Source organism: Copadichromis virginalis, linkage group LG3 (assembly GCF_057382275.1).
Source record: "Copadichromis virginalis isolate Kocher_CV1m ecotype Utaka linkage group LG3, C_Virginalis_male_GT1.1, whole genome shotgun sequence".
NCBI lineage: Eukaryota > Metazoa > Chordata > Actinopteri > Cichliformes > Cichlidae > Copadichromis > Copadichromis virginalis.
In genome coordinates, this window is record NC_140620.1 from 14,568,566 (window position 1) to 14,593,590 (window position 25,025).

A 25,025-nucleotide genomic window follows, 5' to 3' on the forward strand; every position below is an offset into this window, starting at 1 on the left:
GTGGCTACAATGTAGCTGCCATCACCATTGTGTGAATGGGTTAATTAATGTAGTGTAAACCAATTTTGGGTCGTTAAGGACTAAGTAAAGCGGTTTACAAATACAGGCCATTTACCATTTGCTTCTCAGGTGAGGAGCCTCCAGGACCCTGGTCCAGCGGTCTTCCCTTGCAAGTGAAAAACCAATTGATCTCTCTTTGTCGTTCTTTGTTAACGGTGATAAGTCTCCGAACCAGCAAGGCCTGTGAGCGCAGATGTAACAACACCAATGTTTCTGCTTGTAGTACTGTAAAATAGGTGGAATGAAGACACAGTTCCAAAAGCAAACACATTTGGTTGGTGCTGAGAGTGGTCCTGTTGCTAGGGTTGGGGTCATCCTGTAATTTCTTACGAACTACCTTGAATGCAGTAACTGGGATGCAAGTGAAGAGAGATGTAACATCAAATGAGACCATTGTTTCATCTGCCTCTGACAGTTGTGCAGTTACACATCTGGCTACAACTAACAACTTAAATTCAGTTGACCAATTCAACAAAGAGCAGCAGGTCAGATGCTCACGCAGTAATCTAAGAAAATGCACTGAAGCTCATATTAGAAATTATTGTGAGTTGTGATTCTTTTCCCTGTGCTGAGACATAACACAGATCTCAGGGCACCAGCAGGATTCACTTTCACAGACTCACAACCACCAGCTTCACCCCTCCCCCCCCCTCCAGCTGTAGGCTTTAACATTGAGTTTCCCCACACGTGTACAGACGAGTTAGAGAGCAAGGGAAGAAGAGACGGATTCATAAATGTCTTTGTTTCTGCTCTAACCAAACAATGCTGCTCTACAACTCTAGACTACCAGCCACAAAGACAACAGCTGGAGAAACATCTGTCTACCTCTGACATCCACCAGCTCATCCATACAACAAACAAACATCGACAACCAGGAAGCAGCTTCACCTCTGATCACACACACACACTCAACTCTACTCACTCACCTGGAGAAACAACAACAGTAAGGGTGGTGTTACTGATGATCTCCCATGAGTGTCTTTCTGTCACGTAAACACGACACTCGTATGTTCCAATATCAGCAATCGACACATTTCTTAGAATCAAAGACGCGTCTCCATCCTTCATCTGTCTGTCCTGCAGATCCACCCGGTTCTTAAAAGATGGATGCTGGTGATCTGGAACAAACTGTCCACCCTGGTACAAAAGCACATATTTATCTCCCAGGCCAGCTCTGCTCCAGTGTGCAGATCTGGGCCCTGTTTCAGGAAGCCGGTTTAGAAAACTCAGAGTGAAAAACGATACTCAGGGTTGAGTAACCCCGAACTGTCCAACTCGGAATATTCGGTTTCAGAAAGGCTGATAACAATTAGTTCAGTCAACGCGGAGTTGCTTTAACCCCAAGTGAAGCGCGCGGACGAGGATACATAAAGCCCTGATAAGCGGAGCACAGATTAAGCGAGTCACCATGGAGACGGAGGGAAAGAAGGCGCGGTCAATGTATTTTACAGCGCTTGAGGCCGAAATTCTGATGGCAGCATATGCCGATAACATGCAAATTCCGCGGAAAAAAGTAAAGTTAGCCACAGCTGCAAAAGACAGGGAGCATGCATGGCAAAACATAGCCGACAGAGTCAATGCGTGAGTGTTAATATAAACATTGATCTAGGGATTTCCACCCATTTAACACGTTATTTTATCATATGTTATTTTATTTGTTATTTTATACATTTTATTTTGTGATGTGATGTGAGCGCAGGTGCAACCCAACAGGCCCCAAACGTGCCTGGCAGCAAGTAAAAATGAAATATAAAAATATAGTCCAAACAGGTAAGGTGTAATTGTATTATGAGCCATAGTGCTTGGTCTGTTTGTCCCATGTAAATCAATTGCAGTTAGAGGCTACATTAATTTCCTTTCTGTAAGCACTTATTGAAATTATCTGAGCACATTACAAGTACATATTTGCTTACTCTGTATGCTCAAATGTGGCCCGTTATAGCCAACAGAAAAAAAGCGGAGGCCCGAAAAACAGGTGGGGGTCCTCCACCACCACCACTCACAGAGGCTGAGCAGTTGGCCCTCAGCCAAAACAGTGGGCGCCCTGTGGCCGAAGGCATCTCTGCGGGGACATCCTCTGAGTCAATAACCCCGCAAGACACAAGTGCCTACATAAGAGGTAAATTCAAAATAATACATGATGTGCATACATCCTTTCTTCACAGTCACCTTCGCAGTGCTACTCATTCATTTGATAAACTCTTTACCATAATGGATTATTTTGTAGTGAAGTTATTTTCCTACTGATTTTGCCTTCCCTCAGTCTTGGTTGTCTTTGAGAGCATAATGACAATGAAGTGTAAGGTGACTGGTATGTTTGTTAATTGCCATTTGGTCCCTTGTAAGTTATAAGTGACCTGTATAAACCTCATATTCTATCAGTTGATGGTGGTGGTGTACAGCATCTGGTGCAGCCTCCTGTTGAGCCAGACCAACATGCAGTTGTGAGTAATACTCCACAGATTATATGAGGTTACAGTAGAACAGCAATGTTGTTTATTTCTTTACTACAGGAAAATAATGAAGAAACATTGACAGCTGTTACAGAGGAGGAAGCAACAGAGACACTTTATGAGGTTTACATCTTTTAATACTTTGTGTACAGGAAACACAGGCGACCAATAAAGCCAGTTGAACAAAAAATCTGTTTATTCTTCTTTCAACATGTTGAGGTGATGGGTCAAAAGAAATGATTGTGACATATGGTGTCTCTGACTGCTCTTCCATCTTGTATGTCCGTGGGAGGGTCAGGATGTTCATGGTTTGGATCACTGCTGTTTGGTTCAGAAGGACAGTGTTCTCCTCTAATTGTGGCAATGTTGTGAAGAATCACACATGCCACAATAATGTCACATGCCCTTTCTGGGGTGACCCTGAGTCTTTGCAGGCACTGGAACCGGGCCTTAAGCATTCCGATAGTCATTTCAATTCTGGCTCTTGTCCTGCAATTAGCCAGATTATATCGCTGCTGTGGGCCCGGTTCAGGGTCAGGGTAAGGGGTAAGCAAATAGGGTAAACATGGATACCCCCTATCACCAAGCAAGTAGCCAGTGAACTCTCCTAAGACAGAAGGATACACTTCAGTTCAAATGTCCCTGAAGCAATTGGTCTTTATATATTTTAAAGTATTCTCAACTCACCATGTCCAAATTTTGTGCTCAGTGTACATTCACGGAATATTTGTGAGTCATGGACAGAGCCTGGCCACTTGGCTTCCACATTTGTGATAATGTTGGCAGCATCACATATGATCTTCACAGTGCAGAGAACACAAATTAGCATCCATTACTATAATGAAATAATTTGTTAGTTTGAAATGCTACAGGGAACTATGTACCTGTACATTAATGCTGTGGAAAGACTTCCTGTTCACATAGTCTCCTTCATTTACTGAAGGAGCAATGATTGGAATGTGAGTGCCATCTGTACAGCCAATCACGCCTGGGAACCCTGAAAATAAATGTACAATTTAAGTAGTAGTCCAAGTATCACCACATCATAAATTAAGTTTTGTTCATCCTGATACCTGCAATTTTGTGGAATCCCTCTTTGATAAATCTTGTGGGTCTATGACCGGGGAACACCACAAACGAGTACAGGAGACGTTTCAGTGCAACTGTAACATTCCTGACTGCCCGACAGACGGTAGCCTTGGAAACGTGCTCAGCGTCACCAATATTATACAGAAAGCTCCCGTTTGCAAAAAACCGAAGTGCAATACAAATAATATGTAATGAACTGAGAGGATGTCCGCGATGTGTCACATGCGTAATATATGGCCTGAGGATGTTATCCAAATAACTTATAGATTGTGCTGAGAAACGGTAACGTTCGCACAGAAAATCATCAGGAAATGATAAAATGTCCAAACGCGCTCTGATCACTCTCTCCCGGCGGTGAGCTCTGCAGAGAATTTGGGCTTCAACATCTAATGGCTCTTCAAGGAAGGGACACGCCATGTCTGACACTTCCTACTGTCAGGTTTCCGACAAAGGGGCGGGGACAGTCAGGGTTAGTTGAAGTAAACCTGCTAGGGGGCAGGTTAGCTTCACGGAGTGTGTCGTCATAGTGACTCACTCAGGCTTCAGCTGAACTCGCTTTGTGAAACCGAAAACCCAGAGTTTTCGTTAACTCAGGGTATACTTACTCAGAGTTTGCACTAAACCGGCTTCCTGAAATAGGGCCCTGGTGTCACCCAGAGTTTTGTTTTTAGAGATGTGTAACAGAACCAGGCACAATGGATCCTCTTACATCAGGTCTTAGCTGAAAGAAAAAAGGACAAATAGGAGCAAAGAGGCAACAAGGCTAAATGAATACAGGAAGCATAGATAATAACTGGAGTTAACATTCTAGACAGCAGCTACTGATGTTGTTGAATGTGATGTGTTGTTTTTACTTGTATTGGTCTGTAATGCAGTAATAAAACGCTAAACTCAGTGATCACACTGCAATAATGTTTCCCATTACAAACCACCAAACATGCCTTTGTCTCCTGTGCAGCGTGAGCTACAATCACCTGATTTCAGTTCATGCAGAGGAAGAAAAAGGTGGAATCATCTTACAACCTTTGAGGAGTGAAGATATGGACATTTCTTTGTTTTTAATTATTGGATTATTTTAAGCAGTATTGCTGTGGCCATGTGTGGCCTGTTTTCTGTCTGTGTTTTCTGTACTGTGCTTAAGACTTTTCCAGGTCCCTCCCCTAATGAGGAGTCGTGAGCGACTGATTGGACCATGGAGCGGTTGACTACCTTCAAAAGGCCGCTCTGACAGCTCCGAGGGGGGAGAGAGAGAGTGGAACGAGCGAGTAGCCGGACAGCCGTCACGGCCCTGACCCTGGTGTTCCCAGCCCGTGCTTATCTTGTGTATTTGTGAGAGTGTGAAATTGTGAAAGCCGCTCCTAGTGAATTAGTTGAGCGCTTAGGCACTCTTGGGTTGAAGCGGAAGGGGTGAGCTGCCTTTTCTTTTGGAATCGTTTTCTCCTGTTTTCCGGGTAGGGAGCGAGGGATAGCTCTGTCATTTGTTTGTTCTGTTTTTCTTTCCTAGGGTTTAGTTAGTTTTCTCTGGTGGGACTTAGTTGGTTTTGTTTATTATTTTGGCCTGGGCTCACCCTGGAGCTATGCTTCTTTTCCTTAAATAAAAACACCTTTTTACTCACAACTGGTTTGGATGTTTGGCTTGGGAACCAGGGCGGGGATTTGTCTCTCTCTCCTCCAACCTTATGTGCGTCCCTACCCGCCTAGACTGGGGGCGTAACAAGTATCACTGTGGTTGTGACTGTGTGGAACTTTTAACCTCCTAGGACCTGGCGTCCACATATGTGGACATCACATTTTGGGTTATTTAGACCAAAGTACTCGATTTTGCTCTACAAGGGCCTGATATCCACTTACGAGGACATTATACTGCTACTGTTCTATCAACGTTTTAAACGAATATCCTCATATGTGTCTCTTATTTAAAAACAAAAAACAAAAATAAGGTAAAAAAAAAAATCTGGTAATTCTTTGTTTTTGCATTCATCAGGCCCCAATATGCCCAAATATCAAAGAGACATTAAAAATGCATGGTGTGGAAGAGTTCAGGTCTTAGAAGGTAAAGGCCCCGAACTACCAAAACTGTCTCTGTGTGGTAGTAAATCATTTTATTTAATATGAATATAACTGTAGAACCAATTGGAAATGTTGACAAATGACCATGGACAAGTCAAATCTGTTAAATGTGAGGTGAGCAGTGAAAAATCATGTGACTGACATAAACTTGGGGGTGACGGCCTGGAAGGTAAAATGAGCTTTTTAATCTCTCTGAGACAAACTGTAAAGAACAAGAACAGATTCAGTGCGGCTCTTCGTGTGAGCACGTCTCTCTAAATCCTGTCACACAATCACATGATGAGATAAGCTTTGATTACAAAAGTTACTGAACTGTTGTGCTCGATCAGTCAACACCTTGCATCACTGCTGCACTGGAACGCTGACTCTGAAACAGCCCATCACACTGAATAATGTTCGGTGTCCACAAACATGTCCAGTTGTTCTGCAAACATACACTGTGCAGGATCGGCAGCGTTTTAGAGTGATTTTTTTATTCTGTTTCCTGGGACTTAAGACCATGAATGAAACATTTAAGACAGAATGAGACACAGGGGTCAAATGTCACATTTTGCAGAGCCTCTGATCCTCCCACAGGCTACAGCAATGTAAAGCTTTTAGATTTGACTTTTTAAAAGCATTTATGATTTTACTTGAGTGATTCTTCGTTTATCTTTTACCTCATTGTTCCAGTGAGCGATTAAAGGAAATCTGTCTCACATGCACGTTCAATTTAGGCTCACCAGTTTACCAAACAAGCGTGTGTTTGGATTGTGGAGGAAAGCTGGAGTACTTGGAGGACTGCAGGTAGGTAGAGAGCAAACAATCTCCTCATAATAGGTGTTCAAACCAGTAACCACCTTACTGTGCAGCTGAGTTTAACAAGCACTATCATGAGGCAGTTATTCCTCTGCTGTCATGAGACTGCATCGTGCCCCCAACAAAGAAGTCCAACTGCATGAAAACAATAGCAAAGGAAAATCATCATCTCGATTCCTCTTGTTCTGTGTCAGTATACAAATCGCTTATCAGTACACTAAGCTAAAGTTGTAACTAAAGAAATATAGTGATTATAATTTATGATGTAACAAGAAACCTCTCTGATTGACTCTGATGACCTTTAAAGTTATGGTGTAGAGTTTAGAAGGGTTTCCTGGTACACTATAAGTTATGGTGTGATTTAACATGTAGATTTCCAGCTGAGGCATCAAAGCTTAGTGTTTGTGTCCATTTCTGTAATGATACTGAATGACAAGATCTAGTTACTTTTTACAGATTCCGGTTTGAAAATGTCATTATGCACAACACAGGCGACTTTTTCAGCTTTTTTATTGAATGACTTTGAAGCTGAAATTGAGGCCCTGTTTCATTATGCTACTCTATAAAACATTTACTGCACTGAGTAATGAATCACCACTCAATAACATGCACGGAGCCTGTAACCCAGGGGGCAGCTATTCATTTTTCCCTTGTCAGTGTCCAGCAGTACTTCCAGATAGCAACTTTGTTCTATCCTCTTGTGGTGTTCATTCAGTTATATACCTTAATCTTAACTGTATCTCCTCCTCTAACTTCATATTTTCTCTCTCCTCCTCCTTCTCCTTTCCCTCTCTCTGCTCTCTACATGGCTGCCACCCTCAGATCGCCTGTCCAATCTTTGCTGGCCTTCTGCATTTCTTCTTCTTGGCTGCCTTCTCCTGGATGTGTCTGGAGGGTGTGCAGCTCTATCTCATGCTGGTGGAGGTCTTTGAGAGTGAGTACTCACACTGGTGGTGGGCATGTCTGCAGCCATAGACTACAGGAGCTATAGGACCAAGAAAGCGTACGTGTGAGTACAGGCCTTTTGCACCTGCAGATTGAGAAGTAGGATTGTGCTATTCCCCCAGATGGAAATGTAATATGCAGTGCCGTGTGAAGGGCTCTTGCGCCTCCCCACAGACTGGGTTCTCTGAACAAAGCCTGATGATTAGCCTTCATAAGATCATCCGCTGAGACAGAGAAATAGTGTGTGTATTCATGTGCATGAGCTCAGTGTGAGTGTACAGTTGTTTGTTGGTTTAGTTGTGCATAACTCACTTGTGTCCTCTGTGTCACTCAAGATGCTGGCTGTGAGTGGATAACTACTTCATCTGGAGCTTCATTGGACCTGTTTCATTTGTTATTATGGTATTAGCCTCCATATTTCGATATCCCGCAGTCAGAAGTATTTCACCAGCATGCAATTTTGCGATGTTATTAACAATATGAAATCAGTAATTTTGGACTAGAGTGCTCACGGCGCATTTTTTTATTTCTTCCTATCGTCTTTCCTTAGCTCAACCTGATTTTCCTCATGATCACTTTGCACAAGATGATACGCAACTCTTTGGCACTTACAGTAAACCTGACTCCAGCCACCGGACAATATTAAGTGAGTTTAAATTATTCAGTGAGACTCACACATTTTTATTTTTGAAGAAAAAAGAAATTTCAAATTGTCTTAGTTTATCTGTGCATCAACTCAGTGTTAGTGAATGCCTCGTTCTCCGCTTCGATCAGGTCCTGGGCACTAGGGCCCATCACTCTGCTCTTCCTACTTGGCTTGACATGGGCCTTTGGCCTCCTCTTCATTAACGAGAATAGAGTCATCGTGGCCTACCTTTTCAGCACCTTCAACGCCTTCCAGGGCATGTTCATCTTTATCTTCCACTGTGCCCTGCAGAAGAAGGTAACAATTCCAAACTACATCTTAAACACACTTTATATAAATTGAATTAATTACGACTAAGCAGCTGAAATGTTGTGTAGATGAACAAATGGGTGGATGTGCCAGTCTAATTGAAATTCAGTAGACGTGCTCAGAAATATTGGATTTTGTTTCATTTCGCTGTGGCTGTGCGATAAAAGGCTCTGTTGCTCCACATTCAGTTTAGCCTATAGAAACAAAAGTGTTTGTGTTTATAAGTGACTCTCAAACCTGCCCACTGTGCCGGTGGTGTTATTTTCTTTACAGGTCCATAAGGAGTACAGTAAATTTCTGCGTCACTCCTATTGCTGCAGCCGCACCTCTACCAACAGCTCCCACGGTTCGTTGAAGAACTCGGGCCTTCGTGCCAACAACCACTACTACACTGGCAGCCAAGCTCGCCATGCAGCAGCCCACAGACAGGTGCAGGCAGCACAGACCCACACATAAACACTCGCAAACATATCATCAGTGGAAAACACCACTGAGTTTTAAAATGGTGTTTTTCTAAGAACAAATGATGAATAAAAACAGCTTGTGCAGCAACACGACTGTTTTAGTGGAACAAAATGAGAAATGTTATCTGTCTTTTTTTAAACTAAAAAATGATGTAAAAACAAAGCAAATCTTTTCAAAATTAGGCATGGTTTCTCCCTCTGTAGCTACATTTTCTCCCGTTTTAAAAGGTCTCTTATGTAAGATTATGTTATAAAGATATCATTTGTAGTCCACATGGTGTATATATAGACACAGGCATCATACCCGTCATTGGAAAATACTGTAAATGCCGGCATATGCGCAGCTACACAGACACATACTCAAACAATGGCAATTATTGCTCACAATCGGCAAACAAGCTGTTTCAAAATGTAATAACACTTCCAAACAACAATTCCATCGGCTACTACAGTCATGTCTTACAAATCTCAAGCCCCCGTCACGATAACATGACAAAGCTGTGTTTCTCTTTACTTGATGCCTCATTCTCTTTGTCTGGCGTGTTTGCCTATTCTTTGCAGATTAGAGCGAGCTCCACAGTTTTTATTACAGCTGCCCCACTGAGTTACAAAGTCTACCCGCCGGGTTTCTATATTTAACTTGTCGTGTGTTTACTGCCACTCACTGCACCATGTTTCCTCTTCCAGAGTCAGATCCGCAGGATGTGGAACGACATGGTTCGGAAGCAGACAGAATCTTCTTTCGTGGCAGGAGATATCAACAGCACCCCGACACTCAACCGTGGTGAGACCTCTCTCTATATATTTCTCCCTCCATTAAATTAAACTGGCTGAAATTCTCAGACACAGGTGACGCACATACAGATTCATAGCATTTAACAATAGAATTACTGACCCCTTTTTTTCCTGGTGCAAGTCCCTACTAGTACATTTACTAACCCTGCGCAAATTTGCATAAATTCCCTGAACCTAACACCTCCTAGCACCCTGCTGAGAGGCCTTCAGCTCCATTGTAGGGTTGTAACACAGATTTTTCTCTTGCCTTGGAGCTGACTACTCTGAGTGAACAAATGCAAATGTTCCAGGCCTCAAAGATAATGGGTGGTTTGCACAACAAAAACAGGAGGAGAATCGAGCTGATGAGCTGTGAAAATTTCAGCAGGGGTGATTAACACCTCGGGACTTCCACCAGAAAATAAAAAAAGTCAGTAATTCTAGGAAGTCTTAGGTTCAGGGGATTTACGCAAATTTGCGCAGGGCTAATAAATCTAGTAGTAGGGACTTGCACCAGGAAAAAATGCTCAGTAATTCTAGTGTTAAACACAGTCCCAGATAGCCTGTATTAAATCTGCACTTGTATTAGCTTTTGCTATGGCTTAAAGTTAGGCCAGTCTGGTGTGCTGACAGGCAGCTTTTTTTTTCAAAGAGTTGTCAGACACATAATATATACAGTGGGGCAAAAAAGTATTTAGTCAGCCACCGATTGTGCAAGTTCCCCCACCTAAAATGATGACAGAGGTCAGTAATTTGCACCAGAGGTACACTTCAACTGTGAGAGACAGAATGTGAAAAAAAAAAATCCATGAATCCACATGGTAGGATTTGTAAAGAATTTATTCGTAAATCAGGGTGGAAAATAAGTATTTGGTCAATAACAAAAATACAACTCAATACTTTGTAACATAACCTTTGTTGGCAATAACAGAGGTCAAACGTTTACTATAGGTCTGCAGGTCTCCAGGTTTGCACACACAGTAGCTGGTATTTTGGCCCATTCCTCCATGCAGATCTTCTCGAGAGCAGTGATGTTTTGGGGCTGTTGCCGAGCAACACGGACTTTCAACTCCCGCCACAGATTTTCTATGGGGTTGAGGTCTGGAGACTGGCTAGGCCACTCCAGGACTTTCAAATGCTTCTTACGGAGCCACTCCTTTGTTGCCCGGGCGGTGTGTTTTGGATCATTGTCATGTTGGAAGACCCAGCCTCGTTTCATCTTCAAAGTTCTCACTGATGGAAGGAGGTTTTGGCTCACAATCTCACGATACATGGCCCCATTCATTCTGTCCTTAACACAGATCAGTCGTCCTGTCCCCTTGGCAGAAAAACAGCCCCATAGCATGATGTTTCCACCCCCATGCTTCACTGTAGGTATGGTGTTCTTGGGATGCAACTCAGTATTCTTCTTCCTCCAAACACGACGAGTTGAGTTTATACCAAAAAGTTCTACTTTGGTTTCATCTGACCACATGACATTCTCCCAATCCTCTGCTGTATCATCCATGTGCTCTCTGGCAAACTTCAGACGGGCCTGGACATGCACTGGCTTCAGCAGCGGAACACGTCTGGCACTGCGGGATTTGATTCCCTGCCATTGTAGTGTGTTACTGATGGTGACCTTTGTTACTTTGGTCCCAGCTCTCTGCAGGTCATTCACCAGGTCCCCCCGTGTGGTTCTGGGATCTTTGCTCACCGTTCTCATGATCATTTTGACCCCACGGGATGAGATCTTGCGTGGAGCCCCAGATCCAGGGAGATTATCAGTGGTCTTGTATGTCTTCCATTTTCTGATGATTGCTCCCACAGTTGATTTTTTTCACACCAAGCTGCTTGCCTATTGTAGATTCACTCTTCCCAGTCTGGTGCAGGTCTACAATACTTTTCCTGGTGTCCTTTGAAAGCTCTGTGGTCTTGGCCATGGCGGAGTTTGGAGTCTGACTGTTTGAGGCTGTGGACAGGTGTCTTTTATACAGATGATGAGTTCAAACAGGTGCCATTCATACAGGTAACGAGTGGGGGACAGAAAAGCTTCTTACAGGAGACGTTACAGGTCTGTGAGAGCCAGAGATTTTCCTTGTTTGAGGTGACCAAATACTTATTTTCCACCCTAATTTATGAATAAATTCTTTACAAATCCTACCATGTGAATTCATGGATTTTTTTTCACATTCTGTCTCTAACAGTTGAAGTGTACCTCTGGTGCAAATTACTGACCTCTGTCATCATTTTAAGTGGGGGAACTTGCACAATCGGTGGCTGACTAAATACTTTTTTTGCCCCACTGTATGTGAAGATCTACAGGAACAAGTTATTTATTTGTAAAAAATGTTTGGAATCATGTATGATTTCCGTTCCACTTCTCATGTGTGCACCACTTTGTGTTGGTCTTTCTCGTGGAATTCCAATAAAATTAATTCATGTTTGTGGCTGTAATGACACAAAATGTGGAAAAGTTCAAGGGGGCCGAATACTTTTGCAAGCCACTGTGTGTGTGTATATATGTATATATATGTATATATATGTATATTATGGATATATTATATTGGTATATTATATTATGCCCTTTAGGAAAATATTATATATATATATTCCAACCAAAGTCTGACTATATAGAATGATCTTTTGAATTTATAGAATGAAACTTGAATATATAGAATGATCTTTTGAATATATAGAATGAAACTTGAATATATAGAATGATCTTTTGAATTTATAGAATGAAACTTGAATATATAGAATGATCTTTTGAATATATAGAATGAAACTTGAATATATAGAATGTATGAACCTCATTTTTAGAGATGATGTGTTTCTGAATTCTCTGCCTTTGCAAAATGGCACCAGCTGAACTATTTCAGTACTTTTTAGAGCTTGACAACTTGACTTAGATAATGTCACTACAGATAAGAATATAGCCCATATGGTTTTCACTGCCCTATGCATCGCCAAGAAAACAGTCCTCATGAACTGGAAAAATAAAAATAATCTTAATTCTAACCAATATAGAAATTATCTATTAGATTACATTTGTCTTGATACAGCCTCTGCCACCACATCACATCAATTGCTCTGGGCTCCTTTGATCAGCTCCATCACCTAGCGGGGGTGGGGGATCATAGTTTGGTCCCACCTATGCTGTTGTGGTTGGTGTGGGGTAGGGACAGGCTTAGGGCGTCGGGTGGTTCACCAGGAGCATCTTCCTTGGAGGGCTAAACCCGGGGTAGCGGTCATGGTTCTTCGGTGACGGTTTCCTCGTGGCTGCGTGCAGCGGGGCTAGGGGAGGGTCTGTGCTGACGGACGTGGGTTACTGACCTGGTAGCCTTGCTGCCCCGGGGTGGGTCCGGGATGGGCATGGGGTTGTGGGGGTGCTCCGTCGCCGGGCTGTGGCCCTGGCTGTGGCTCGGGGGCTTGGGTCCTGGTTGGTGTGTTGCGGGTTGTGGGCGGGTGGGTGTATGGGGGCCCAGCCCTGGCGCAGGGTGCTGCCGGTGCGTCGAGCCACCTGGGGGGCTCTTCGACTGGTGGGGGAGGTTACATCTTGCAGGAGCTCTCCTCTCTTCAGGAACTCACTCTGCAGGAGGGGGAGATACAGGAGAGATGGAGGAAGATCTCAGTCTGGGCTATTGTCTCGTGTAGTCTGGAAGATGAGAGGAGGACGGGGTGGGTGGAGTTTTCTCTGTGGTGAGGTCGGGTGGGCTGTCCCGGGCTCTGTGGGGTCAGGCGGCGCTGCTGTACTGGTCCCTAGTCCGGATGGGCCTGGGCCCCCTTTCCCTGGTGGGTTGCAGAGAATGGAGTGCCTACTGGGGTCAGTGGGGGAGCTTCCTTCCCTCCCCATCTCCAGCTGCCTCCCTCTTCCCGCTCCACCACAATCACCCACACATGCAGGGCCTTGGGGTAAAGATATGTCCCCAGGGTGCAGGGGAGGCATCCCCCCCATCTGTCTCCTTCTGGCTTCCTGTGCCTCAATTTTATCTCACAACTTACACATTCACATTACTCACACTCTCATAACACATACATATAGGATCTTGGGGGTGGGCACGCTACACGGACTCCAAGGTATGGAGGCCTATCTCCCCAACCACTCCCCCTACTAGTGGCAGACGCCCTCAGACATCGGTGCATTGCACCATGTCACTTCATGCGGATTCGCATGAAGTGATGGTGCTTTTTACTTTAGTGCGAACAGCTCTAAACAGAGATGTACATTGCCAATATAGAGAAAAGGTCACTTTATTAAGAGTTTTAAATAATGTACAGAAATTGAGAGGAAAGCAGAGAGACTCAAAAAAGGCACCGGTAATGATTAGTGATGTTCAGCTCATTGTCAGACTAGCTGATATTAGATGTTATTAATTGTAGAGCTCTGTTCTCGTTGTTCTGTGTAATATAAAACTGCTTAATGTTACTCTAATCAGATGTGGTGATGTAATTATATAAATTACACATGTGCACTTTTAAGGGAGTATTGATTATTTTCAGTTGCTTAGTTTTGCATAGAAAGAGTGACACTGAGTAACTAATAGTTAATCACATGTTAGAATTGTATATACAGTTGCTTCCAGATGCCTATAGCACCTGCTGCTTATTGCATTTGTATATAATACGTAATAAACATTAAGACTAAACAGTGTTAAAAGAAGAAGAAGAAGAAGAAGTATGGCACCTTCACGGATTCTTTTTGATGGTAGCAATCAGGCAGAGACTTTTACTTCCAAAATCAGACGTCCTTATTTGCGCTGGAAGAAAATAAAATACAGATGCATCTGGAGATTATCCTATGAAGTCCTATTCTAAAGGCTGATTTCCCTCCCCCAGGCTTGTACCTGTGGCTTCCTGTCCTAGGGGTGGGGGTTGGCTGTTCTCTAGAGCCCTGCCTGCACTCCATCCTTTTGTTCATATTCCAAGACTATTTTTCTATATGTATTCTTACCCCCTAGCAACCGCCATTTCATATTGTTGCAAGCAATCACAAACTCTACAGTCTGTCTAACTCCAGTGTATCCCAAGCAATCTATTATCCTCAACAGAGATAAACTCAACATAAACGGAACCCACATTAAAGTTAGCTCGGTGCTTACCTTTAGATGATCCCACAAACCGAGAGAAACTCCGTGATGAAGCTGGAAGTCTTTCCTTTTTTTTTTTTTTTGCCTGTCCCGTTTGGCTCTTTTGCATCAGAATTATTGTCTAAAGGCAAAGAAAGATGCCCAACGGATTTTACCAAAATTTTACCAAATTTTACTTTACCAAAATTTTACTTTACCAAATTGACCATCCCAGCCTTGCCGTAATGGTCCATTTGATTCACCTTTTATTGTTTATTTTATTTTCACTTGCTGAATACGGGATAGACTTCACTGCGGGAAAGAAGGGGAGAAAGAAAGAGGGAAAGAGAAACAGCTGAGAAGAGGGACGGGGAGAAGGGCAAAAAACAAAAACCAATAGAATGAGCAGAAAAAAATAAATTAAAAAAAAGTAAAAAAATGCATATATTGATCACCTGGATCACCTGTAGAGAAAGAAAAAAGAAAACAAGCAGAAGAGAACAAGAGTAATAGAATAAACAACATCACAATGATATATGGGAATATGACAGTAAATACTAAATATTAAACATTATTGTGCAGCACATAAGATCAACAGAACACAGTGTGCTTTGAGGTAGGAGCCAAAAAGGGTGTAGTTTGTGGGTGTGATCACCCGTGTGTACACCTGTGAGCATGGACGCGCTTGTTTTTTTTTAAAAGGTTCCTTCATGTAATGATCTGCTAGAGGGTGTGGGGGGGCCACAGCCCCGTCCTCCAGGGCATGAAGCAGGTATGGAGGAGATCAAAACTCCAGACATCCAGAGGTCCCCAGAACACAAGAGACCAAGGAAGACCAACAGAGGGGCAGCCGCACCGATGTCTGAGGGAGTCCGCCACTGGCAGGGGAAGTGGTGGTGGTGGGAGATAGGCCTCCAAACCTTGGACGGCCTGAGATGTCCCCAGAGAGGTGGCGTCTGATACCCAACCTGACATATAGACACAGACATACAGGCACACACAGATACAAACATCCATTCCCACCCTCATGCTCTCATATGCACTTACTCCACACTCAACCGAAGTGGAGACAGACATAAAGAGACGCTGTACACACGATCACACTCCCCAAGCGTACTCTACGAACCGGGTCTAGGTACCCCCGCCCCTGGAGGGGGGAACTGCACCCAGACCCAGGTGGTGTTACCCTTTTCCCTGCAGTGGGGAGAGGCAGGCCGCCCCGCTGGAAGTCTTTCCAAACAGGAAACAGATGAGGGAGCAGAGACCCACGTGGTTCACGCTGATCTCAGCTACAATTCAGGAGACAAGGGTGTGCAGATTGATGCAGATATCGATCCAAAGGTTGGTAGTGGTATATGTTCCTGTAAGTTCACTACTTTACTCCCGTTTCATAAAAAAGCAGCTCTCTCTGCTCGACTCCTCTCCTGCACAGACACTTTGCTCCGCCCCCTTTTCCGGCTCGGCTGTGATTTGTTGCTGCGAGGTCACGTGACTCAGCGTCTCAAAGTAACCACGTGGGGTGTTATTTCAAAAGTAGCGCCTATCTCCTTTTCCTAAACTCTTTTCCTTGGCCTCGATGAAAATGTCATCGTGGGAAGGAGATTTGCTAAGGACTCAGGGAAAGAGAGGAGCGATGTGACACCGGATGTCCGCCCGTTGAAACTACATTGTGCAGAAGATGTACTACAAAACAAACATCTTACTTCGTCACAATGTGTTCTAACCCTGTTGTTTTATGGAGGTCATATAAACGAGAACAGCCTGTTAAAAATATCCTTTCATTACAAAGTTTGAATTTTAAAGAAGAAGGAACCTTTACACTCAGAAAAATAAAGGTTCTTTAAAGAACCATTTTTAAGAACCTTTTTTGAGTGGTTCTTTAAAGAACCATTTTAAATATTTCAAAATAAAATGTATAATAAATTGAATTTGAGTAGGGTAAAATAAATACGAGCACAGCATAGACATATATTAATGGTTTATTGGCACTTTGTATTACAGAAAAAGACAAAAAGGCATTTTAATGCTAAGCACAACACCACTACTAATAATAGCATATAAGTCATTTAAACAGTAATAATTAAATATCTTTACTATAAATACATATAAATATTATACTATAGATAAAACAACAATTTTTACATTAGAAATAGCAATACTTTCATAACAGACAATTAAACAACACATTTTCATCAGCATGTTTGCATTTTCAGTAAAACTATTTCAAGAACAATCTTTATATTTAAATTATCAATGAACTGCAGCCTTAAGTTATGTAAGTTAAGTTTAACGTGGGACTCATGGTCCTTTGTTAGTCCACACTGGGACAATTTCAGTCTCTCACCTGCACTATGCTGGCAATCTAGGAGATATTTAATGCATTTGTCACTCTTTGCACAGCTACTGGTACAGGTGTAGTCAGAGTTCCCAAGTTGAGAACAAATGCCTCCAAAAAGCAAAATGTCTTTTTTAGTTCACTTGGATAGGCAACATTGTAAACATGGTACAGGGAGAAGACAATACCCATCGCCAATGAAATGTCCATTTCCCCACTGTCCAGAATCATTTTTTGTCCATCCATCTGGACATTGACCTCAGTTGAATCACTCAAGGGCTTGCCGTCACTGCTGCTGAGTACGATTGTAGGTATCGGGCTGTGTGGATCCTGAAACAGAAATTAAATTCTTGAAATGAGGAGTATAGTTTAAATAAGTATAAACAACAGCTGTCCCAATGAAAGTATAAAACTCCTGTAAAATACTGGATTTGTTCAAGACCCCCCCCCCCTCCTCTCACCATACCAAAAAATATATAAATTTACCTTATTTATGACGAAGAGATGAGAGGCATTTTCTTTGAAAATAGATGGCAGGAGAAGAACAGCTGTGTTTACCATCTGACCTGAAAAATAAAGAGAAATATGTAAATATTTTCTGGCCAATTTTGTTAATACAAAGCAGTAAAGGCCATATGAGTGCCTTTATCAGGCGTTGAATGTCTTGCAGAACATAAGCATTAGTGCAGTAAATGTATACCTAATTAACTTTTCAGTATAATTCAGTGTAAATGTTAAGCATTTATACAAAACCCCCAAAATGTTGTTCAGTTCTGTAAGTTGCTAGCTTTAAATAATTTGAGTCCTAAAGAACTTGCAGAGCAAGTCTAGCTGCCACTGAACATTTTTTGAGATAAACATTGTGTGAATGACTGAAAATCTTCATAGAGATACATATAGCATCGAGGGTATATCAGTTAAATCTTAAAGTACATCATTGCAGAGACGAGACAGGAGAAATGTCAGTCTGTGGATATTGTAAAGCAGCGGTCCCCAACCTTTTTTGCGCCACAGACTGGTTTATGCCCGACAATATTTTCATGGACCGGCCTTTAAGGTGTCGCGGATAAATACAACAAAATAAAACTAGTACCGGTGCCGAAAAAGAGAAAATTCATTCATAACACACGTGAAAAGACCCAGGAAAACCGAGTAAACGATAAAAATGATAACAAAATAACGCTGAAAACCGATAAAAACCCTGAAAAACGATACATTTCACACCTGAGCCTCAACTCTCGCGGCCCGGTACCAAACGACTCATGGACCGGTACCAGTCCGAGGCGCGGTGGTTGGGGACCGCTGTTGTAAGGGACACTGTGTTTACTAATGTGCTGTATGTGAAACCTTAAAAAGTGGTATCTGAGATAGGAGTTAAAAATGTTTTTGCTCATTATTGCCAAGTGCCCTCACCTTTTCTTTCAGTGTCTGTCTGGCTCTCATCAACAGATTTTAAGCAGAGGCTTTTAAGGTTGCTGTTTGGGGCTATTGACACAAGCTTCGCTGCCAACTTACTGAATCCTCGGATTACTTTTTTGTCCACATCAGTTTTAAGTAACATGGAAGCCTCTTCAAGAAGCTAAAATAAAGGATAAACATATACATATTAGCTTTGTACCATAATATATACCATTATATAGCAAACCAGAACAATCATTATTTCACGCATCAATTATCATTAGAGAAGACGGTGAGACGGTAAGTGACGGAAGTGACGAGTAGGTAAGCGACCCATGTTGTAGGTGACGTCAGACGCCGAAGATTTGGCGGAATAAAAAAAAAAAAAAGCAAATGGTAGCATAGAGTTTAACAAAGGTTTTTCAAGCTTCAGTATTACCAAATATACTAATCAATTGTCATATAACTAACAACATCTGTTCTATCATCTCTAACACCCTGGAGGACAACGGGGAGAGTTTAGACGCTCTCCAAGATTACATCGACCGCTGTTTTCAAGATTTAGTAATGAATAAGGCCCAGAGTGCATCCTCCCCGGCCAAAATTGAGACGCCGTCATCGAAGAGATGTCGCCCGGCAGACTCCCCCGGTACAACATCGCCTGCCGGCAAAGACATCGCAGACATCCTGGAGTCAATCGACAAGCGATTGTCCTATTTACAGATCTCTTCTTTAACTCTTAGGAGTTGATCAAACACATGATATAAAGGTTTGGAGCACTTTAGATTGGCTAAATACACTATAAAAGGTAGATAAAGTATTAATGGCATTATGTCCTACAAGCATACTCGTCATGATCTTTCCGTCTATATGTTAATACCTCTACCTTTTAATAATAATGTATACTTTATTGATCCCCACAGGGAAATTTCTCTCTTTGCATTTAACCCATTCACTCAGTGAAGCAGTGGGCAGCCACTAATCAGGCGCCTGGGGAGCAGTGTGTAGGGACGGTACCTTGCTCAAGGGTACCTCAGGGTAGCCGTTCAGTTGATTCAAACCCCCGATCTTCCGATCATGGGATAACCACACTACCTACTGAGCTATCCCTGCCCTATTTTCAAATTTAATTTTTTAAATACAAAAACTACACTATCCTGATACAAAGGCAAACAGAGCTAATATAATGCTGAATTTCACACCATTCACTTGAGAATCCACAGAGAAATGAAACAATTAATTTAAAAGAGCAATTGATATTTTATTTATTGTTTGACCATACTGCATGAGATCTGCCTCAAAAATCACAATACTAATACTTGTATTGTAGTGGCCACAAGGGAACAGATAACCTCTGAATATGTAACAATGAAAATGTTAGCATGTTACACTCGTTAGCCAATAATTGGGCAATTCAAAGACAATTTGTTGGACAATTGTATCAATGTTTGCTTTTCAGGAATACTTACATATCCAGAGCCATAACTCTCCTTCAATAATGGAAAACTCAGAAGGACAGTCCTCAGACGCTCTACATACTGCACATGAGAGGGATACCTGCAAATTTTGAATGATGAACTTAAATTCTGATGTACATACTGTATTTTAAATGAATCAAATCTTAATTATATATAGACTTACATTGTCTCATTACTCAAGTGGTCAAACAGTGCTTGAATAAGCATGTTTTTGAGTCTGTTCTTGGTGGGTGACTTTAGTGCTGCATCTTTATTGGTCAACACAGTGATCACAGCTGGAGGAAACTGCACTTTGCAGTTAAACATAAGTTGGAGTGCTGACACAGTATGCTTTTCTTTGTGTTGCCTTCCACTGCAAGAAGAAGTAAGAAGTATGTTTAGAGTTTGTTACAAGACATGAATATGCGTGTCCTTGTGTCCTGCATCAGGAATATCCGCATATTTAAAACGTACAATAACAGCTGCTGAACTACAGAAACAGAATCATAACAGAGAGTAAGAGTGGCTGTGACATTTCAATTTGAAAGTAAATGGGTGTGTGATGCACATCAACGCTGGAGAAACAGAACAGGGCTTGCGTCAACCCCTTGCCCCCCACCCTCCAACACCATAAACCTAGGGGAGGGGAAACACTGGATTGTATGAATGTACAATTCAGTGAATCAACCAGTCAACTTAAGACTCACTCTTTCAGCTTCTCTACAGCAGACAAAAATTTCACTTGGTCTTTCACTTTTGGAAAAAGACGCTCACTCATTCTTTCAGTCATCTGCAGAAGTGTCGATCCATCGATTTCATTGTCTGTGGCACAGAAAAACAATAAGACACGATCAAAACAGAAATGAGCATGTCGAAGATAAAGAATAAAAATATAATAAAACATTACTTAAAAAAACAGCTATGAGTTCATTAGTGACTATAGATGATGACAGACCTGTGGAATAGCCAAAAAGTGGTTAAAATCATTTTAACAGTGGTTGACAACTAACTAAAAAGTCATGGTTTAGGATGTATCTTATCTGACTTTGGTATGGACTGCCTTAAAAGGTCGGTGGATCAGTGTAATGAAGTCTTGACCATCACATCTGTATGCGTCCAAAGCATGAAAGTCTACCTCATCCCCAGGCTTGAATATCAACAGATCATCAGTCTCTCTGATGTGGTATGATTGAAGGTGTCTTATAAACTCCAGTGTTGTGAAAAGTCTTCCAACAAGAAACCAGTTGGCCCTGATATACACAATCAGGACTATTTTCACAAACAGTGGAATTTGCTCTGCATGCACAAGTTCCAAAATGAAGAAATCTCCAACTGCATATTTTACAGAGTTTAAAATGATGCATTTACTTGTCCAGAGTTTCTCATCCACAGTAACGGCTGTCTCCAAGTTTTGCAAACAAATCTGCAAGTTCACTGGAAGTTCTTGAAGTGATAAGTTATTAACGGCTGCTTGTGTATGATCGCTCCTGATGATCCGTTCAGGCTGCTACTCCCAGCATTGACGAAGCTGATTCCTCTTTGCCAAAGTCTGACAAATATTAATATAGTTATTGGTGATTCTTGCTACTGTCTTGAAATATTGATGTCTGGCTTCAAACCTCATGCACCAATGAGAGCGGAGTGACCCATAATCAAGGATGAGCCGAGGATAATGTAGCAGAAAATGCAGCTTGGGTGTAAACACACCAGGAAACAGATTCTTGAAATCTGTCAAAAAGTAAGTGATCAGTTCATGTAGATTACTAATCCAGTCAGTGCTGATGGTTGGACCAAGAATAATCTCTCCTATTTCTCGAACCAAAAGATAAAGCTGCCAAAACTTGTTACCCTTTTCAATCCTGGAGCCTATGAGGAAAGGCAGAGTCCTAAATAATGTCCATTTCTCAACAGCAGTTCCAGAGATATTTCCATCCAGTGCTACCTTCTCAGATATTAGAGCAGGTTTGGAGGTGCAGTCATTCTGTCCAAAACTAAAAGTCCTTATGCTGTCATTCACCTCTTGGATAGTAACGGTTTTGTCCTTGTGCAAGGCTTTTAAAACAGACTTCAAAACAAGAGGAATGACCCCCTCAAGAAAATCATGCATTACATCAGGTGGGAATGCATTTGTGGTATCAAAATATGACAGCTTGTTGAAGGCACATGGGCCAGTTACACCATACACTGACCTACAGTGGGGGTCATCTTCAACACATTGCAGATGGTATGCATGAACAGTCTTTGTTCTAAGAACACAATCTCCCTCACTAATGATCCTAGACAGGTCCTTGTAATGACACATACAAAACCTGCATATTCTACCATTACTGAATGAGCAGCTAAAACCTGCAAGTGTGTGAGAGGTTAGGTTGTCTGCAGATATTGTGGCCAGACCACCTTTGATGCAGTACTGTCTGTCTTCAAATTTTAATCGTAATCCACGTTCTTGCAAAACCTGTAGGTCACAAATTAATGGTTCTAATATTTTCTCAAATCCATATGTTTTCACCAATCTATGTTTGACAAGTATCAACAGATGAATATGTCTTAAAACAGATCTGTCGTTTGGTGGAATATTTCCCAAAGTAAAATAAAATGCAGACACTTTATGTAGACGTTTCTTTGATCCTAATGGATTAGCAACTTCAAATTCATCACTGTACAACTGAATTCTCAAATGTGGGTTGTCTGTGTTAAAAAAAATCACTTTCTTTGTAAATTTTCCCATCACTAAAATCTGTTAAGGTTTCAGGAGCACGGGACTCTGGCCTAAAAAATTTTCTTAAAATGTTAGGATCATTACATATTAATTCTAAGACTTTTAGAAGTGGAATATACTGAAAAGTGTCCTGTTTCCCAGTAAAAGGATCTATCCCCAGGATACATTCAACAGGTTCAATCAAGTTTAATTTCTCAACACAGTATCTGTCTAGTTGATATGTGTTGCTGACTGCAGTGAAGCAATGTTCTACCAAACTATTGTCATCAATATAATGAAAACTTGATATATCAAAATTAAGAGTCTGCAAACATTTAGAAAATATCTCCCTATAGTTTTCAATAAAATACTTGAAAATTGACTCTACTTCACTAATAACAAATGTTTGAACTTTTCTATTTACAATACTTTTCTCTTGGAGATTCAAGGAAAACAATGCCAGTTGTTTTCTCACAGTCTCCGTAAAGTTCTCTACAAGTTCACTCAGAGTTCGTTCAGATGATTGGGGAAATTCAACAGTTTCCTGGATGACAGGGTCACAGTCTGGGGCAGACTCTAATCCTTGTTTCTGATATTTATGTTTCTTCCTTATGTGATTTTTCAAAGATTTCACAGACAAAAACTTTCTGGGACAGTCTTCTAGTCCGCAGACAATGAAGAATCCACATTCACTTTCATGGTATATCTGTTGATGTTTCAGCAGTTTTTCATATGTTGGTTTTCTTGTGGAGCACCGTGGACACTGATATAGCACATCCATAGAAATGCTCACCTACAAAGACCTGTTGATAATCTGCCAATTCATTTTCCCCAAGCCAAAGAGATACTTCTCCAACAGTCCACTGCTGAGCCATGATCTATTAAAACAAAACAAAATGCCATTACATTGTTTTATTCTGTGACATCAAAAACTTATTTATTTATTTTTTGTTCATTCATTTTCCAAGCCGCTTTATCATCATAAGGATCGGAGGAGTGCTGGAGCCTATCCCAGCTGTTTTTTTTAGGCGGGGTAGACCCTGGACAGGTTGCCAGTCCATGGCAGGGTCGTCATTCAGATATGTATGTTTGGATTGTGGGTGGAAACCCACAAAGAAACAGGGAGAACATGCAAACTCCACACAAAAAGGCACCATGTTGACCCCGGGAATTGAACAGAGTCTTTCTAGCTGTGAGGCAGCAGCGCTAACCACTGTACCACCGTTTATTCTAACTTTTAAGCCTTCTTCAGATAAATATTGAATATTTTATGCTTTGGATTATCTGGTCTTGTTAGTATAATGACCTCTTTTTTTGCCTAATATATGATGTTCAATAAATGAAATGTACATAATTTTTTTTTAACTATAATAAAAACGGACATTATCTTGGTAACATCAAATGACTGGAGCATAATTTGTCATATATATATATGTATATATATATACATTTATATTAGGGGTGCAACGATATTCGTATCGATATTGAACCGTTCGATACAGTGCTTTCGGTTCGGTACGCATATGTATCGAACAATACAACATTTGTAATTTATTTGATCAACTTTCCTTCTGACGATGCTGTCTGTGTTGAGCGCTCAGTGAATCGGCGTTCGACTACTCCGCCTAGGCTGCACTGTCGAGCGCAGATCCACTGAGCGCTCAACACAGACAGCATCATCAGAAGGAAGAGCGCTGGGAAAGCTAGCGAGACAGAAGTTAAGCTCTCCTTGTAACATGGACCTCCCCCACCTTCATTCAGATGTGGTGTTTGGAATTATTTTGGTTTTCATGTGACGTATGACCCTGAAGGTAAGCGAGTCATGGACTAAAGTAAAACAGTATGTTGGATGTGCCATGCAATGCTCAATTACATGGGTGGGAACTAGTGTGTTAGCGCAGTTAGCTCGTTAACGTGTTGGCCGTCTAGCCCCATGCACGGGGCGATCGGCGGTAGCTCGTTAATGGAGATTTGCCGTGTTGTGGCATTAAGGTCATTTCAACGAGATTAACCTGAAAGCACTAGTGGGAACACAACGAATATGACTGCACATTTACGCCGACATCATCCTAGTGCAAAGACAAAAACAACAAGCATGCTACTAACTTTAGCCGAGTCATTTAGACAGCTGTTAGCACATGATTCTCCTTATGCTGCTGAGAATATAGCCCAGAAGAAGCGGATAGTATAGCTTTTATTTTGGAAAGAGACATTTCTCTGTAATAAACTCTCTTCCCCAAAGATGAGTGATTCCTCAATCAGATACAGGGCTCGCAATATCGCTAGCCCGACGTCCTGGGGCTAGCGATTTTTTTCAGACGGGCTACCCTGCCCGTCGGGCTATTGTAGGAAGGAAAAATATATGTCAATGCTTTTGCATTCTTTCAGAAATGTAGCTGGGTAATTATGTCATTGGCATCGGTGAGCCACTGTCAATATGTGACATATTGAAATCGCGTTTGAATTTGCGCTTGTTTTTTT

General features: G+C 41.8%; 3 protein-coding genes and 1 long non-coding RNA gene across 4 annotated transcripts in view; all 4 read right to left on the bottom strand.

Moving 5' to 3' along the window:
- The window catches only part of LOC146712974 (butyrophilin-like protein 2), a 285,791-nt gene that overhangs the window by 35,264 nt on the left and 225,502 nt on the right, over positions 1-25,025 (bottom strand). The window lies entirely within an intron of this gene.
- On the bottom strand, positions 2,688-3,958 carry LOC146712975 (uncharacterized). The gene is made up of 2 exons (XR_014917567.1): positions 3,201-3,958; positions 2,688-3,120 (listed from the first exon to the last, which is right to left on the bottom strand). It is a non-coding gene; the product is annotated as an uncharacterized LOC146712975 (long non-coding RNA).
- Positions 16,640-23,312, bottom strand: LOC146712976 (uncharacterized). The gene is made up of 6 exons (XM_085446152.1): positions 20,554-23,312; positions 20,031-20,219; positions 19,859-19,946; positions 18,405-18,570; positions 17,478-17,557; positions 16,640-17,321 (listed from the first exon to the last, which is right to left on the bottom strand). Exons 1-6 carry the CDS (start codon positions 20,748-20,750, stop codon positions 17,019-17,021), a joined length of 1,023 nt encoding a protein of 340 aa, XP_085302278.1. The 5' UTR covers positions 20,751-23,312; the 3' UTR covers positions 16,640-17,018.
- The window catches only part of LOC146712977 (uncharacterized), a 55,718-nt gene continuing 54,053 nt past the window's right edge, over positions 23,361-25,025 (bottom strand). The window contains exon 4 of the mRNA XM_085446035.1: positions 23,361-23,422. The gene's annotated coding sequence lies outside the window, so the exon portion shown is untranslated. The remainder of the gene's footprint in view (positions 23,423-25,025) is intronic.